Raw genomic sequence first — 15,159 nt, 5'->3', positions numbered from 1 at the left:
ATTTCCCTATATGGCGAGACAAGTTTGTCTGTGAAGCTAAATATGCCTGATATTCTCAATTTGAGACAAATCTGATAAGAGTAAAATTCATACAATGTTCATCCTTCTCCCTTCTTTTCCCCAATTGTAACAGGTCTTTTTGCCACTTCATGAGATGTAATGTACTCCATTTTACCTCCAGTTCCCTCTTCTTCCAGTACAATTCCCTTTCCACCTCTAGGTTCTTTTTTATATTATCACAATAAAATCAAATTATACCTGTACCCTCTAAGTATACCCACAACAGAGATACAGTTCTCAAGAGTTAAACATATCATCTTCCCTTATAAAGATATAAGCTTTTTAACTTTTAAAAAAGTTTTTTCTTTCCTTTTTACATTTTTATGCTTTTCTTGTGTTCTGTACCTGAAGATCAATTTTTTTGTTCAGCCCTGGTCTTTTTAAAAGAAATAAATGAAATTCATTTGTATTATTGAATTCCATCTTTTCCCTGAAAGATAATGATTAATTTTGTTGGATAGATGATTCTTAGCTACAATCCATATTCCTTTGTCTTCTGGAATACAGATTTCAGGCCCTTTCATCCTTTAAAGTGGAAGGTAAGAGGTCCTGGATAATCTGATTGTGGCTCCTCAATATTTGAATTGTTTCTTTCTGGCTGCTTCCAATATTTTCCCCTTGATCCAATAATTGTGAAATATAGCTGCGATATTTTTTGGAGTTTTCATTTTGGGATCACTTTCAGGAAGTGACTGTGAATTATTTCAATGGCTATTTTACCTTCTGGTTCTAGGACATCAGGGCAGTTTTCCTCGATGACTGCCTGAAAAATGATGTTTAGGTTTTTGTTTTTGTTTTTTTTTTCTTTTTTTTTCTTTTCATCATGGTTTGCAAGAAGTCGTAGATTGTCTCTCCTGGATCTAATTTCCAGGTCAGTTGTTTTCCAATGAGGTATTTTACATTTTCTTCTATTTTTTCTTTTTTTTGTTTAACTGGTTCTTGAAGTCTCATTGAATCATTCACTTCAATTTATTCAATTCCAATTTTAGTGAATTTTTTTTCACTTATCTTTTTTAGCTCCTTTTGCATTTGACATATTGAATTTTTACATGAGTTGTTTTATTCAATGGATTTTTTTCATAATGTTCTTTAGTTCTTGTTTAGTCATAAATTCCTTCTTCTCCAAAGATCTGACAGGTAAACTATCTCTAATCTACCGGTACATTGGCTTCGGAACCAGGGGCCAATGCTATTGTATTTTGGCTAGAAGTCTCCCCATAAATTAACCAGCAAACAGAATCCATACTCCTCTGGGTCTCTGTGAAGTGCCTTTGTTCATCAGATGCCTCTCCCATATCCAATTGAAACAAATCTTCTGTGAGGTTCTTCTAACATATCTTCTGCTGGAAATTTGTTATACTCCAAATGTTGATGGGTTCTATCACTACAAAATCAGTTCAGAGGCTTGATTTGGAGTTGATCTAAGGGACACCAGGAGGAGCTTAGCTAAAGCTCTGTCTACTGTCCACCATCTTTGCTCTCCCTCCTATATTATTTTTAATACATATATTTTTAAACCCAAAGATTCCAGCTTCTGGGATAAGGACTCACCATCTAAAAAAAATTCTGGGAAAATTGGAAATAGCATGGCAGAAACAAAGGCATAGACCAACATCTCACATCCTATACCAAGACAAGGCTGAAATCGATTCATGATATAGACATAAAGAATGATATTATAAGCAAATTAGGAGAGCAAGAGATAGTTTACCTGTCAGATTTTTGGAAAAGGAATTTATGATCAAACAAGGACTAGAGAACATTATGAAATGCAAAATGAATCATTTTTATTATATTAAATTGAAAAGTTTTGGTTTTTAAAAAGGTTTTGCACAAACACAGCCAATGTAACCAAGATTAGAAGAAAAACAGAAAGCTAGGGAAAAAAATTCACAGACAGTGTTTCTGATGAAGGATTTTTTCCTAAAATATATAGAGAGCCTACTCAAATTTATAAGAATATAAGTCATTCCCCAATCGATAAATGGTCAAAGGATATGAATAGATAATTTTCAGATGAAGAAAATAAAGCCATTTATATTCATATGAAAATAATGTTAGAAGATGAATTGATGTTGAGTGAAATGAGCAGGACTAGGGGATCATTATATACTTCAACAACAATACTATATGTTGATCAATTTTGATGGATGTGGCTCTCTTCAACAATGAGATGAACCAAATCAGTTCCATTTGTTCAATAATGAATAGAACCAGCATACCCAGTGAAAGAACTTTGGGAAATGAGTGTGAACCACTACATAGCATTTCCAATCCCTTCTGTTTTTGTTCACTTGCATTTTTGATTTCCTTCACAGGTTGACTGTACATTATTTCAAAGTCCAATTCTTCTTGTGCAGCAAAATAAATGCATGGATATGTATACATATATTGTATTTAACATATACTTTAACATATTTAACTTGTATCAGTCCACCTGCCATCTGGGGTAGGGGGTGGGAGGAAGGAGGGGAAAAAGTGGAACAAAAGGTTTTGCAAGGGTCAGTGCTGAAAAATTACCCATGCATATATCTTGTAAATAAAAAAAGCTATAATCAAAAAAATTAATTCCAAAAGAAGAAAAAAATGTTGTAAGTCATTATTGATTAGAGAAATGCAAATTAAAACATATTACTTATCAGATTGTCTAAGAAAAGACAAGAAAAAGATAATGATAAATGTTGGATAAATGTTTAGTGAAAACAGGAATAATAAAGCATTTTTGGTGGAATTGTGAAATGATCCAGCTATCCTGGAGAGCAATCTGGAACTATCCTGAAAGGGTTATAAAACCATGCATACCCTTTGATCCAACAGTGCCACTACCGAGACTACATCCCAAAGATATCAGAAAAGAGAAGAAAGGATCCACATGTACAAAAATGATTGTAGCAGCTCTTTTTGTGATGGCAAGAAATTGGAAATTGATGCTCATCAACTGAGGAATGATTGAATAAGTTATGGCATACGCAAGGAATGGAATAGTAGTGTTCTATGAGAAAATGATGAGCAGATTGATTTCAAGAAAACCTGGAAAGACTTATATGAATTGATGCTAAGTGAAGTGAATAGACCAGGAAAACATTGTACAAGATTATACAATGATCAATTATAATAGACCTAAGTATTCTCAGCAATACAGTGATCCAAGATACCTTCAACAGATTAGGGATAAAATGTCATCCATATCGAGAGAAAGAACTATGGAGACTGAATGAGGATCGAAGCATACTATTTTCACTTTTTAAAAATTTGTTTGATTTTTTCATGATTTTTTTCCTTTAGTTTTGATTTTTCTTTTGTAATATGACTAATATGGAAATATGTTTAAAATGATTATACATGTATAACTTCTATCAGATTGTTTGCTGTCTTGGGAAAGGGGGAGGTAAAAGAGGGAGAAATAAAAACAAATTGGAACCCAAAATCTTACAAAAATGAATGTTAACAACCATCATTACATATAACTGGAAAAAATAAAATGTTGAAATTATAAATAAATACCTATACTTCCATGAAAAAATTAGAGAAACTATAGAACAGCACATATAGATCCTTGTATCTGAAGGCCTATTTCAAATATGGCTCCTAAATCAGATTATTGATCCACTGAAGAACAAAAGTTTGGAAGTCATCTGCAAAGTCGTGAAAACCGAATTGATGGAATATGGGTAACATTACTAAAGAAACTATTCATAAAAAGAAAAGTAGCAAGGAAATGTGCACATTTAGGACAAATCTTGACAAAGGAAAATTTGTTTACCAGAAAAACAAGAATATTCTCAAAAGTAGAAAGAAAAAAGATACAAGAATAATTTTGTAGAGGCTGCAAAATGAAAGAATGCTAAAGAGTAGAAGATAATATTAAGTATAACAGAAAGCTTAATGGAAAAGAATTCCACTGGATTTACCAATTAAGTAGACTTTGCTCAGAAGAAAGCAATTTTAGCAAAAGAACTGGAAAAAGGGCAAAATTCAAGGAGTTCAATGATAAGACAATGAGTAAATTAAGAAAGAAGCACTAAAAAAGTTTGGCAGGAAAGAGGAGTGAAAACATTTTATTAACATATAAATGTGTAATAATGCAAATCTAAAATTAACCATCCTCTATAGAACTGACTTCACAGATTAATGAAACAAAAAAGCTTATACTTCATCCTTACGTCATCTTAAAAATTAAGATTATTAATCTAGATGGATAAAGTAAGCCATCTGTATCTTAAGGTCACATACCTGTAAGGTGTTATGGATAAAGGAAAAAAAACCTAATATACATGTTGACAAATCTATCAAGACTGTTTTCTTTGCGTTTTTCTCAATTTCAAATATTGTCATCCAATATCACAAAGCAATTTGGAAAATTTTCACAAGGTCATTTTTGTAAGACTTCTGAAAATTAGACTTTCAAATAGCTTCACATCCTTGAGAGAAATGAGAAATAAAAACCCAACCCTACTCAAAGATAAGCATATTGACATATTATACACAGAATTGTAAACTGGCCTATCCATTCTGGATAATAATTTGGAATTGTGTTAAGAAAGTATCAAAATTGTTTATATCCTTGGATCCAGAGTTCTCACTACTACCATAGGAAAAAAAAGATCTTTATCAAAATATTCATAACCATAGTTTTTGTGGTAGTAAGAAGTCAGGAAACTTAATGGATGCCACTGATTAGGTAAGCAAACTGTGATACATAAATATCATGGAATTGTTATGAGTATTATAAGAAGTGACCAATATAAAATATTCAGGGAAATTTACTCATGTGAACTAATACAAAATGAGGATATCAGAATTATGAAAGAAAAATATATGGTAACTATCACAACATAAACAGAAATGCTACTATAGGGAATAAAGAAAATTAAAAAGAAATAGAATTCTTTATATTTAGCAAGTTCATATTCAAAGAGATGAAAAAATGTATCTCCTCCCCTATTTTCAGAAATGGGGAACAATAAGTATAGAATATTGCAAATTTTGTCCATTTAAGTTGATGTGTTAGTTTTGCTAAACTATTCTTCCCTGCCCCCTTTCTTTTTTCCCCTCTTTCGATACAAAAAATATTCATATATAAATAACATTTTGTACATTGTTTCCTCCATGAGAAAAATGAATGCCTGCAGGGTTGGGACTAAGTTTTTGCTTTTCTTTGTATCCTTTGCACTCTGCAAATAGTTCTTGGTTAATTAACATTAATTAACTGATTAATAAATGTTTTTTGAGAATAATAATGATGATTGGTGGTAATGGTAATGATGATGATGATGACAAGGGATAGATTCCTAGGTAGAAGAGAATGATATAAATGAAACTAATATGAAAATAAATTATATTAAAATATATTATTTTTATACAATCTACATATTTATATTATTACATAATATGTAAATCTAAACATGTTTTAATAATAAAAGCAACATATAAAATGTGGTTTAAAAAGTGCTTTCTGACAACATACCTGTAAATCAAATAATATATTGGAAGAAACATTAACATAATATTACCAGGAACATTAAAAAAAGATTATTAGAAAAATATCCAGTTTTATAAATAAGTATAAACTTATATGCATTATCCATCCATTTTGTTATGGATCATGTGAAACCTGCATTAGCAATAAACCATCAAAAAAGGGCAATTATATTTATGCTTTTTCCCCTTTTTTCCCCTTACAATGCAGGTATAGGATAAAAGATGCAGCAAACTTACTTTAGTGTCTCAAGGGACATCTGTAAATTGTAATTGCGTTCCTGTTCTGGAAGCTTAGCGAATTCTACCAAGCAGGGGTGTTGTCTCTTGTTGTCATCTCTGACCTGAAAAATAACAGCTAGTTAGTATGTTTCCTCACTATTTTAAAGCAATAGTTAAAGAAAAAATAATTAAGTTATTCCAAAAATAATGTTAGTATAAAAACTACCACCAATCCAGTTCTACAATATGTTTTAGTATAGAAAGATAATGGGTAACATCTACTTACTACTTGTGTTAGGAATCAAAATTTATTTATACTCCCACCTTTTTAAATAAGTTAATCAGATTTTTGGGCTTCAGTTTCCATTTACTCAAAGTACTGTTTCATATACCTCAAATTATTCTGTCATAGCCTGATAGGCATTCCTTCAGTTTCCCATTCTTTGCTATGACAAAAATAACTGATATAAGTATTTTTTGTACATATAAGCCCTTTTCTTTTTTTTTTTTCTCTATATAGACCTAGGAGTGGTATTTCTGGGTCAAATGGTAAATACAGTTTTATAGACATTTGGGTATAGCCCCAAGTTGCTCTTCAGAATGGTAAGAACAGTTCAAAATGATAATAAATTAATGTACCCATTTTCACATATCCTCTCTAGCATTTGTCATTTTCCTTTTCTGTCAATCTGATGTGAAGCAAAATGACTCCACTTTGTATCTGCATCATCTCACTATCTGACAAGGCAGTCAAATGTATGCTAAATATGTCACTTTCTAGGATTCTTTGGTTTTCTTGATGTGGCAACTAATTTACGTTGATTAAACTTTTTAATAAAATTACTATGTATGTTACTTTTTTATCATTTTTCTTCATTTACCACATTTGAATACCAATTATCTGTTTAAAGAGTTTAGAATCATGTTGTTTTAATTTATGATAGACTCTTTTATCAATATTTCTTCTTAACCATCAAGAGCTTAATCTTAGCAAGTTGATGCTCTTACTATACTTACATAACTGGAATAATTCCAACTTCAACAATAGTTCTTTACTGATTTAATAAGATATAACCAATTTTAGGATTTTTCCGTGTTCCTTGGTAGTAGTTGTGCCCAGAATGTGCCAATTATTTTAATAAGGAGAGTGTTCCTTATATAAGGCTTCCATGGAATTTATATATCTGTGGACTCTCCTATTCTTTATTCCTAAATCATGCTTAAATGATGTGTATAAGGCAAGCCTGAGGGATTGGAAGGATGGTAGTACTAATGACAGTAATGTAATACTCTATATTACAGAAGACATGTAGAAAGATAAGTACACTGATGCACTCTTGTTAGAGCCACAAATTGGTTCAACTAATTTGTAAAATAATTTGGAGTCATGCCAAAAAAAAAAAAAAAGGTATATATACTCCTTAATTCAAAAATACCACTTCTAGGTATATGTCTGAAAGAGATCAAGACAGCAATAAAATATTCATAAAAAACATAATAGTAATATTTTTATCATAGTCCATAACTGATTAAGCATCTACCATTTGACAAGCATAAATACTATACTAAATACAAGAGATACAAGGGATATAATCTCCCCTCAAGGAACTCACAATCTTAGGGCAAGGAGAGAAATTACAAGCAAACAAACATGTACATTTAAACTATATTCAGGATAAATAGGAAATAATTAATGGAGCAAGCTTCTAAGAGTAACAGATACTGGAGAAGCCTTCCACTAGAAGCTGTGATTTTAGATGGTACTCAAAAAAAGCAAGGGAAGGAGAGCATCCTAGGCAGGCAGAACAGCCAGAAAACATCTGGTGTTAAGATGATATGTCTTATTTGTGGAACAGCAAAGAGGTCAATAACACTGGATCAAAGAGTATGTTGGCGTGGAAGGTATAATGTGTAAGAAGATAAGGGGGGGATAGGTCATCAAGGGCTCAGAATATCAGAGGATTTGTATTTGGCCCCAGAGGTAACAGGAAGGCAGTATGAGTAGAAGGGTGATGAGTTCAGACCTACATTTAAGGACAATCACTTTGAAATCTGGAGATAAAATAGAATAACAAGAGACTTGAAGCAGGTAGATCTACCAGTAGACACTTGTAATAGCAGAGATGTGAAGTGATAGAGTCATGCACCAGATGATAGCAGTGTCAAGTTTGAAAGATGCTGAAAATGTGAAATTGATAGGCCTGGGCAAAGATTCAATAAAGGAGGGAAAGGGAGAGATAATGAGAAGGTGCAAATGATGCCTTTGTGGCAAACCTGGGGGACTAGAAGAATGGTAGTACTAATGGCAATAATCGGGAAGGGGAATGTTTAGGGAGAAAGATAAAATTTCACTTTGAGATATTTTGAATCAAAACAGCTGAGTTATAATATTTGCTTAGCATATATGATCCAGAATAAGTAGCTTGCTACTCTGTGACTCAGTTTACTCATCTGAGAAATAAAGTAATAATTTATTCTAACTATTTCACAGGATGTATACATTTGTTTGACAATTTTTAAATATTCAGGAATCTTGAAATAAAATTAATAAATTAATGATAATATTATAACTATTATTCTGATAAATAATAATAATTGACTAAACTATATGTAGGTTATGAATGTACAAGAATTAAGATACATTTATGACATAATAAATACAGAATATAAAAAATAGAAAAACATTTACTTCTTATTTCTTATTTTATCTCTGATATGTAGGAACTAAAGACATTAAAAACTGCCTTTGGTCTTTTAAGCAGAATGGCTGTGATAATAACAAAAAGGGATCAAGTGCTCAGGCTATAAAATAAAATAAGTAAAAAACTCAAATGAATTATAAAAAGTGACACTGAATTAATTTAGAAAATATAAAAATTTCAATCCCATAAGACATCATAGTTAAATAAGAAAATAAAAGTCATAGTTTCTATTTCTAAATTACATTTTGAGCACATTTTTCTCCAAATAATTAAATTTAAAATAGAAAAGTAACTAATCCCTCAGCTACCTTACCAATAATGTCATTCCCTCTATTAAAGGAAATAATTGTTTAAAAATGGTGTTTTTGTATTTTTCATTTAATTACTTATGTATAGAATCTAGTAAATGGAAGGATGAGTAATAGTGAGTTCTGTTTTCCAGAAAGATTAATTAACAGAACATTAAAATAAATTTCAAAATCATGTACCGGTCCATATTGCCAGCCAAGTTCAATTTTATTCATAACCCATAACTCATGGATGTTCTCAGCTAATTTTTCTCTGATTCGTTCCAGATGAGGAGGCAAAACAATCTAAAAGAAAAAAGAACACATCTTAATGATTTCAATAAAGTACTTCTCAGTTGCTTTTAACACTAATTAGAAATAGATGAAAAGGACTGTATAAGATTAGTAAAGGTGCTCCAAGAGGAAGAACTTTCTCAGTAATATAGGGATTTTCTTTGCAATTTGTAGTTTTAGAGAATGGGTTAAATCACTGAAAATTTAAGAGACTCGTCCATAGTCATATAGCCAATATGTGATACAGATGTGTAACATGGTTCTGACAGCAGTTTTCTGTCCATAAATTCACAGCTTTCTATCACTGATTATATTAATTTAAGTGAATGTTTCTTGTTTTGGTAAAAGTTTCAGCTTACTACGTAAACTGATGACAAAAATGGGAAAAATGATAGAGCAACAGTTGATAGGTTCCTAATTTACCAAGAATAAGTTGCTAGACATCATTTATTCAAAAATAGTCATTCAAAGTTCACACTGTCAATGCTCTGAATGATAATACTGGTCATATGTGAGAATTTTATAATAATGAATTTTGTACCTTTTCAGATTCTTTCCAAATACTTCAAGTGTCTAAAGTAGTTTACTCATATTTCTCTGAATTCTACTTATTATATTTAATATGTAGTAGAGAAGTAATTTTAATGAATTCCACATAAAGAAGTAAAAAAGTTAAAAAGGATTTTAAAATAGTTTTGATTTTAATTTATCACTTTCTTTTTCATAAAATTGGTTAATAAAATTTCCATTTAGTTCAGCCAATATGTAATGGCATGTATACAGTTTCTATTTCCTTTCCTTGAAATGTAAAAGTGATGGCAGTATTAGCCATTTATGTCATATAGCAGCAGGAATATGCCTGAAGATCCTCTGGTATAACACAAATTTCCACATATATTTCCTTTATGTATCACAATTAAATTATTTCCTCTAGAAAGAAAGCTAAAATACTATTTCATCAACAAAACATGTTCTGTGTTACTAAACAAGAACGTAAACTTTAACTTTAACAAAAAGGTAACAGTTACTCAAATAGCATCAGTCTCTCTGAGGCTCCATTACTATAGAGCATTGTAAGTCTGGGAAATCAAGATACTTATGAGACTATTTTCTGTTCTTTGTATGCATTTGTATAATTCTATATATTGGAGTCTTCTCTAGGCTATCTCAGATTATAAACACATACTATACTAAGGATATGGGGCAGTGCTGACTGTCACAAAAATGATAAAAGCAGAATTCTTAATAATGTCTGAGCCTTTCCCTATTCTTTTAAACATAATAGTCTCAGAAACCATGAGACCTTGGCATTTAGTGTTATGGAACCCTGAACTTGCCAATTTTAAGTTGTGGAAAACAACTAGTATATTTTTCTTAAACTAAAACTATTAAAATAAAATCATTTATGTTTGATAGCATGCCATAAATAAATCACCTCAAAATAATATTTTGGATTTTATTTGTTTTATTACTCAATTAAAGAACCCAAAGGCAAGATGAAAAAATGGACAAGTTAATTTCAAAGACAATTTCTCCTCACTAGCAACTATTATGAAAGTTCAGACTCCTTGATCTATATTTGTCTGAGACAAATATACCTTTAGTCACATGACATATTCTGCACTCCCTCAAGTTTTAGTTATTGCTATGTGCTTTTAAAAGTTTCCACACAACTATAACTAATAAGTAATTTTAAAAAAGTAATTTTAATGTCTATAAGAAAAAAGGTGCTGGTTGGATACAAGTTTATTTTATACATTAATTATTATTATGATGATGATTTTTTTTTTGCTGAGGTAATTGGGTTAAGTGACTAGCCCAGGGTCACACAAGTAGGAAGTGTTAAGTGTCTGATGCCAGATTTGAACTCAAGTCCTCCTGACTTCAGGGTTGCTGCTCTATCCACTGTGCCACCTAGCTGCCCCTATTTTATACATTAAACTTTTAAAATATCGTTTAATAGTAAATAAAAACACTAAAATAACTAGAAACACAATTGTCCTAGAGAATCATTGGCTTAAAGAAATGCAAAGTGTTAGGAGACTTTTCCATACTTGACTAGTATCCACAGGGATTGGTGTGAAGGCTGCTTGTGACAAAGAAACAGTAGGGCCGAGCAGATCTCTCGAGTATGTTCGGTCTTGCTTGTATTCTCGACTATGTTCCACTTTCAATTTTTCTTTTGGCAGGACAGCTTCAAAGCAAGGAGCATAACCAGGTGGAGGAAGGAATTTGAACTCTCCATGTCGACCTCCAAGAAGAAAACGTACCCTGAAAATAAAAAAATAGTGGAAAATTATAATTCTGGCACAAATATTAAAACAGTCATTCTTAGATAATAAGTTAAATACTAATATAAAATTAGTGCTATCTAAAGTTACCATCTTTATAATCATTAAATAATAAATCAAATTCTCTTTAGTGACTAAGAATTGCCCTAATAATACTCTTTACTGTACTACTCAAAAGGCAAAGATGCCAGATTCAGTAGATGAGAATGAATAGTAAAAATTCATTATTTCTACTGAATAAGCAACTTGAAACTCAAATATTTTTCTCCTAGAAGCAAAACAAAACAAAACAAAAAAGCCCAAAACACATATACTAAAAGGCAACAAGGAACAGAATAAGAAATCACAAAACCTCAATTGACATCATACCACAGATATTTTCTGGATATATAACTATAGACAAATAATTTAAACTATGAACCTCAGTTTTAGGATTGATAATCATAATAGTCCATAACAATGCCTGTACTACTTACCTCACAGATGTTTTGTGGAAAAAAATTAGAAAATATTTGTGAAAATATTTTGCTAACTATACACAAAAATACACACAAAATATGCAAAATAACACAAAAAATACAACATATTAGCTGATAGCAACCTATTTTAAGTTTATACAAGGATAGAATAGTAGGTTAGGTAGGATACAAAATAAATTAGATGTTTATTCACTAGTCATAATTTTAATGAAATGATGTTAAGACCCCAATATCCATATGTATATATGAAAAACTAAGGAAATACTCTAGGTTTTTAGAAATTCTTAAAACTAAAAGATTCTCCTAAAATCTTCTCAAAATATAACCATTATACCAAATGGAGGCATACCTCTCAAAGATTTCAATCTCCATTCTTTTTAATCTTGCATGTAAAATATGACAAGCTTTGTGCAAGGCTGTCTAAGTGGAAGACACAAGATTTTTGCCAAACACATTTAAAATACATGAATATAATGATTTTAAATGTTTAAAGCCTGTGAGGTGAGTTTTAAGCTTAAAATGAGATACTGAAAGGAAGAAAAAAATAGGTGTATGCCAAAATTACATCTCAAATGAATCAATATATAGAGAGCATTATCTAATCCTTGAATACAACATTAAGCTTAATGTATCTATAAGAAGCTATAATGTATCTATAATCTATAAATATAAACTATTTTAATAACTTCCAGTATGTTCATTCTATTTTTAACTGAGTGAAAATATAATTTAAATCAAAGATGAATTATAAGAAAAATTAAAATTTAAAGTCATTTTCTAGTAAGGCAGCCTAATGAAGTCAGAACTCTTCATATATATTGTAATTTGATTGTTATAACTATTAAATACTGTATACTTAAATTGAGGCAAAAATTTTGGAATGAACATACTAGAAGTTGTTAAAATAGTTTACATTTATGTTCTTATCGACACAGAATAAAGCTCTCATGACAGAGAAAGGAATTTAATTTTTCTTAACTACTTTCCCTTCTTTTGAAATGGTGATGCTTGGTTATAACTGATAAACTGCAAATAACCTCCCAAATATTAAAATTTAATTTCATTCCTGAGGAAAATTATGATGAATCTATATTACTGAACATCTATAAAAGGCACCTATTATATTTTTACATTAGAATCTAGCTGGTGGAGTGGATAAATGCTGAATCTGGAGTCAAGAAGCACTAAGTTCAAATTTGGCTTCCAAAATTTATTAGCTGTGTAACCCTAGAGAAATCAATTAGCATTCATTTGCCTTAGTTTCCTCACCTGAAAAAAAAAAAAAAAGGAAGGTAATAAAAGCATCTGCCCCTCAGGATTGTTAAGAAGAACAAATGAAATAATAATTGGGAGGTACTTAATACAGTGGTGGGTACACAGTAACTGCCATATAAATGAGAGATGTTATCATTATTGTAAAATCATTAAAATGCCCATAATATGATAACTGGGTCCTATTAAATCAATTTTAAAAATAAATGATCACTTTAACTTTAATTTTTCTTTTAATATTACCAAAAATAGAAGGAAAGAAAGTCTATTTTTTTGTGAAAGTATTTATGTTATTTTTGACACTGATATGTATAAATACCTAATATGTCAAGTGTAAAAAGCACTGTATAACATCTAAAGATCATAGCTTTGGAGCTAAAAGGGAACAAAGAGACCATCAATTACAGCCATGGTGAACTGATCATTCATTGAAATGATTTTGACATGAACATCCACCAAAAAATGATACTTATGCAATAATACATACTCCTTAAAGCTATGACAGATAGAAGTTAGGAGTATAAGATTTGAGAACTAAAAGAAGACAGGTGACAAATTAACGAAAGGTAATGAGTTTATAATTAAAAGAAGGAAGCATACAAAATATGTTACATTTTAAAGAGGAAGAAAAAGATGAAATATTTCTAAAACTAGGTTGACTGAGCTAATTTCTGCTCTGTTCATTTCTATGTAGTAGAGTAAGGTCAAAACCCACAATCACTTAATCTTTTTGTCTTTCAGAGAATAGGGAAAATGTAGTTAAGCAACCATGCAAAAGAGAGAAGAAAGAGTTAGAGATGATAGGGAAATAACTGTAGAGTTTTTCTGAGAAAAGAAACAAACAAAAAGCACTACTAAAAATACTAACTTTATTCCTGCTGAGAAACTAACAACTGGAAAGAAGAGGCCATCAATGTTGAAATTCTCAAACATTCCTTGAACTGGTTGTCCATTGATTCGGAATGAAATGCTTGGGGCACTTAGATCTAAACAGCAGCTGATGACGTCATCAGTTCGCAATAGGTGTTGGTTTGGCGAACTCACCGTTCGTGCTACGCAACCTATTGAGACAAAAATATTGATCAGAGATGTACCTTCTGAAATTATAACTCCCAAAGACTTCAAAAAGTAATGAAAAATATATTTAAAATATGGGAATACAATGATTTTAAATGTTTAAAACTCCTATTTGTCATATACTTCCTTTAAAATACACTGATAATACATTAAGATATAGTTGAATTTAGATTAAATCTAATAATTAGACTTAGTCATAGAAGATAGTTAATGACATATATTTCATTCCTCTTGATAGAGAAATGTTGAAAACAACAGATTAGAATGCATACACTGTCAAGCAGAGATAATAAGTGAATTTTGCTTAACTATTTTTAGTTAAAAAGAAAGACCTAATGGTGATTTCAAAAAATAAGCATATTATTTTTAAGGCATTAACAAAACTTTTGAAAACCGTGACCATATGTTTCATGCTCTGTAATATAACAAGGTAATATAACAAGGTCCTTCTGCAATTTCTGGTAATAAGCTGTCTTGAATAGAACCTAAGGTAGAACACCTTTATGTCAATGGAGAGCGTGATTGACTACTATTATTTAGTGCATAAAGAAAGCAATTGCATTCTACATAGTATATTATTATAACAAAAATGAGCAGTTATGAAAACAATAGTATTAAAGTGACATCAATGGATTTTATCAACTTTGACTTAAATAGATGAAAATAAATCTGCTCTTTCACATGATGTGAACTGCATTCTCTAGTCTAGTGGGATACCATTTGGTGATACAAAAAGGAAATAAAGCTAAATTCCTTCCCTGCAGGGATGAGTATCCTTATAGTACATATGAGGAAATATATTTAAGTTACTAACCAAAAAAATTAGTCACATTAAAAACTAGACTATGGCAAATGGAAGCTAATGATGCTATGACAATCAGTCAAACAAACAGGATGAAAAAATGGAAGAAAATGTAAACTACCCCATTGGAAAAACAGTTGATCTGGAAAATAGATCCAGAAGAGACAATTTAAAAATTCTTGATCTGAAGGCCAG

The 15,159-nt window shown here is 30.7% G+C and overlaps 1 protein-coding gene across 17 annotated transcripts in view; it reads right to left on the bottom strand.

The window, feature by feature from the left end:
- The window catches only part of RYR2 (ryanodine receptor 2), a 712,857-nt gene that overhangs the window by 346,447 nt on the left and 351,251 nt on the right, over window positions 1-15,159 (bottom strand). For all 17 annotated transcript variants that reach the window (XM_031968518.1, XM_031968517.1, XM_031968521.1 and 14 more), the window contains 4 exons: window positions 13,954-14,146; window positions 11,098-11,314; window positions 8,951-9,055; window positions 5,779-5,882 (listed from right to left, as the gene is read on the bottom strand). In XM_031968518.1, the coding sequence (XP_031824378.1) occupies window positions 5,779-5,882; window positions 8,951-9,055; window positions 11,098-11,314; window positions 13,954-14,146 (619 nt within the window). The remainder of the gene's footprint in view (window positions 1-5,778; window positions 5,883-8,950; window positions 9,056-11,097; window positions 11,315-13,953; window positions 14,147-15,159) is intronic.

The sequence above is a fragment of the Sarcophilus harrisii genome, chromosome 4 (genome assembly GCF_902635505.1).
Source record: "Sarcophilus harrisii chromosome 4, mSarHar1.11, whole genome shotgun sequence".
Lineage (NCBI taxonomy): Eukaryota > Metazoa > Chordata > Mammalia > Dasyuromorphia > Dasyuridae > Sarcophilus > Sarcophilus harrisii.
This window is presented reverse-complemented; position numbering and strand designations above follow the sequence as displayed.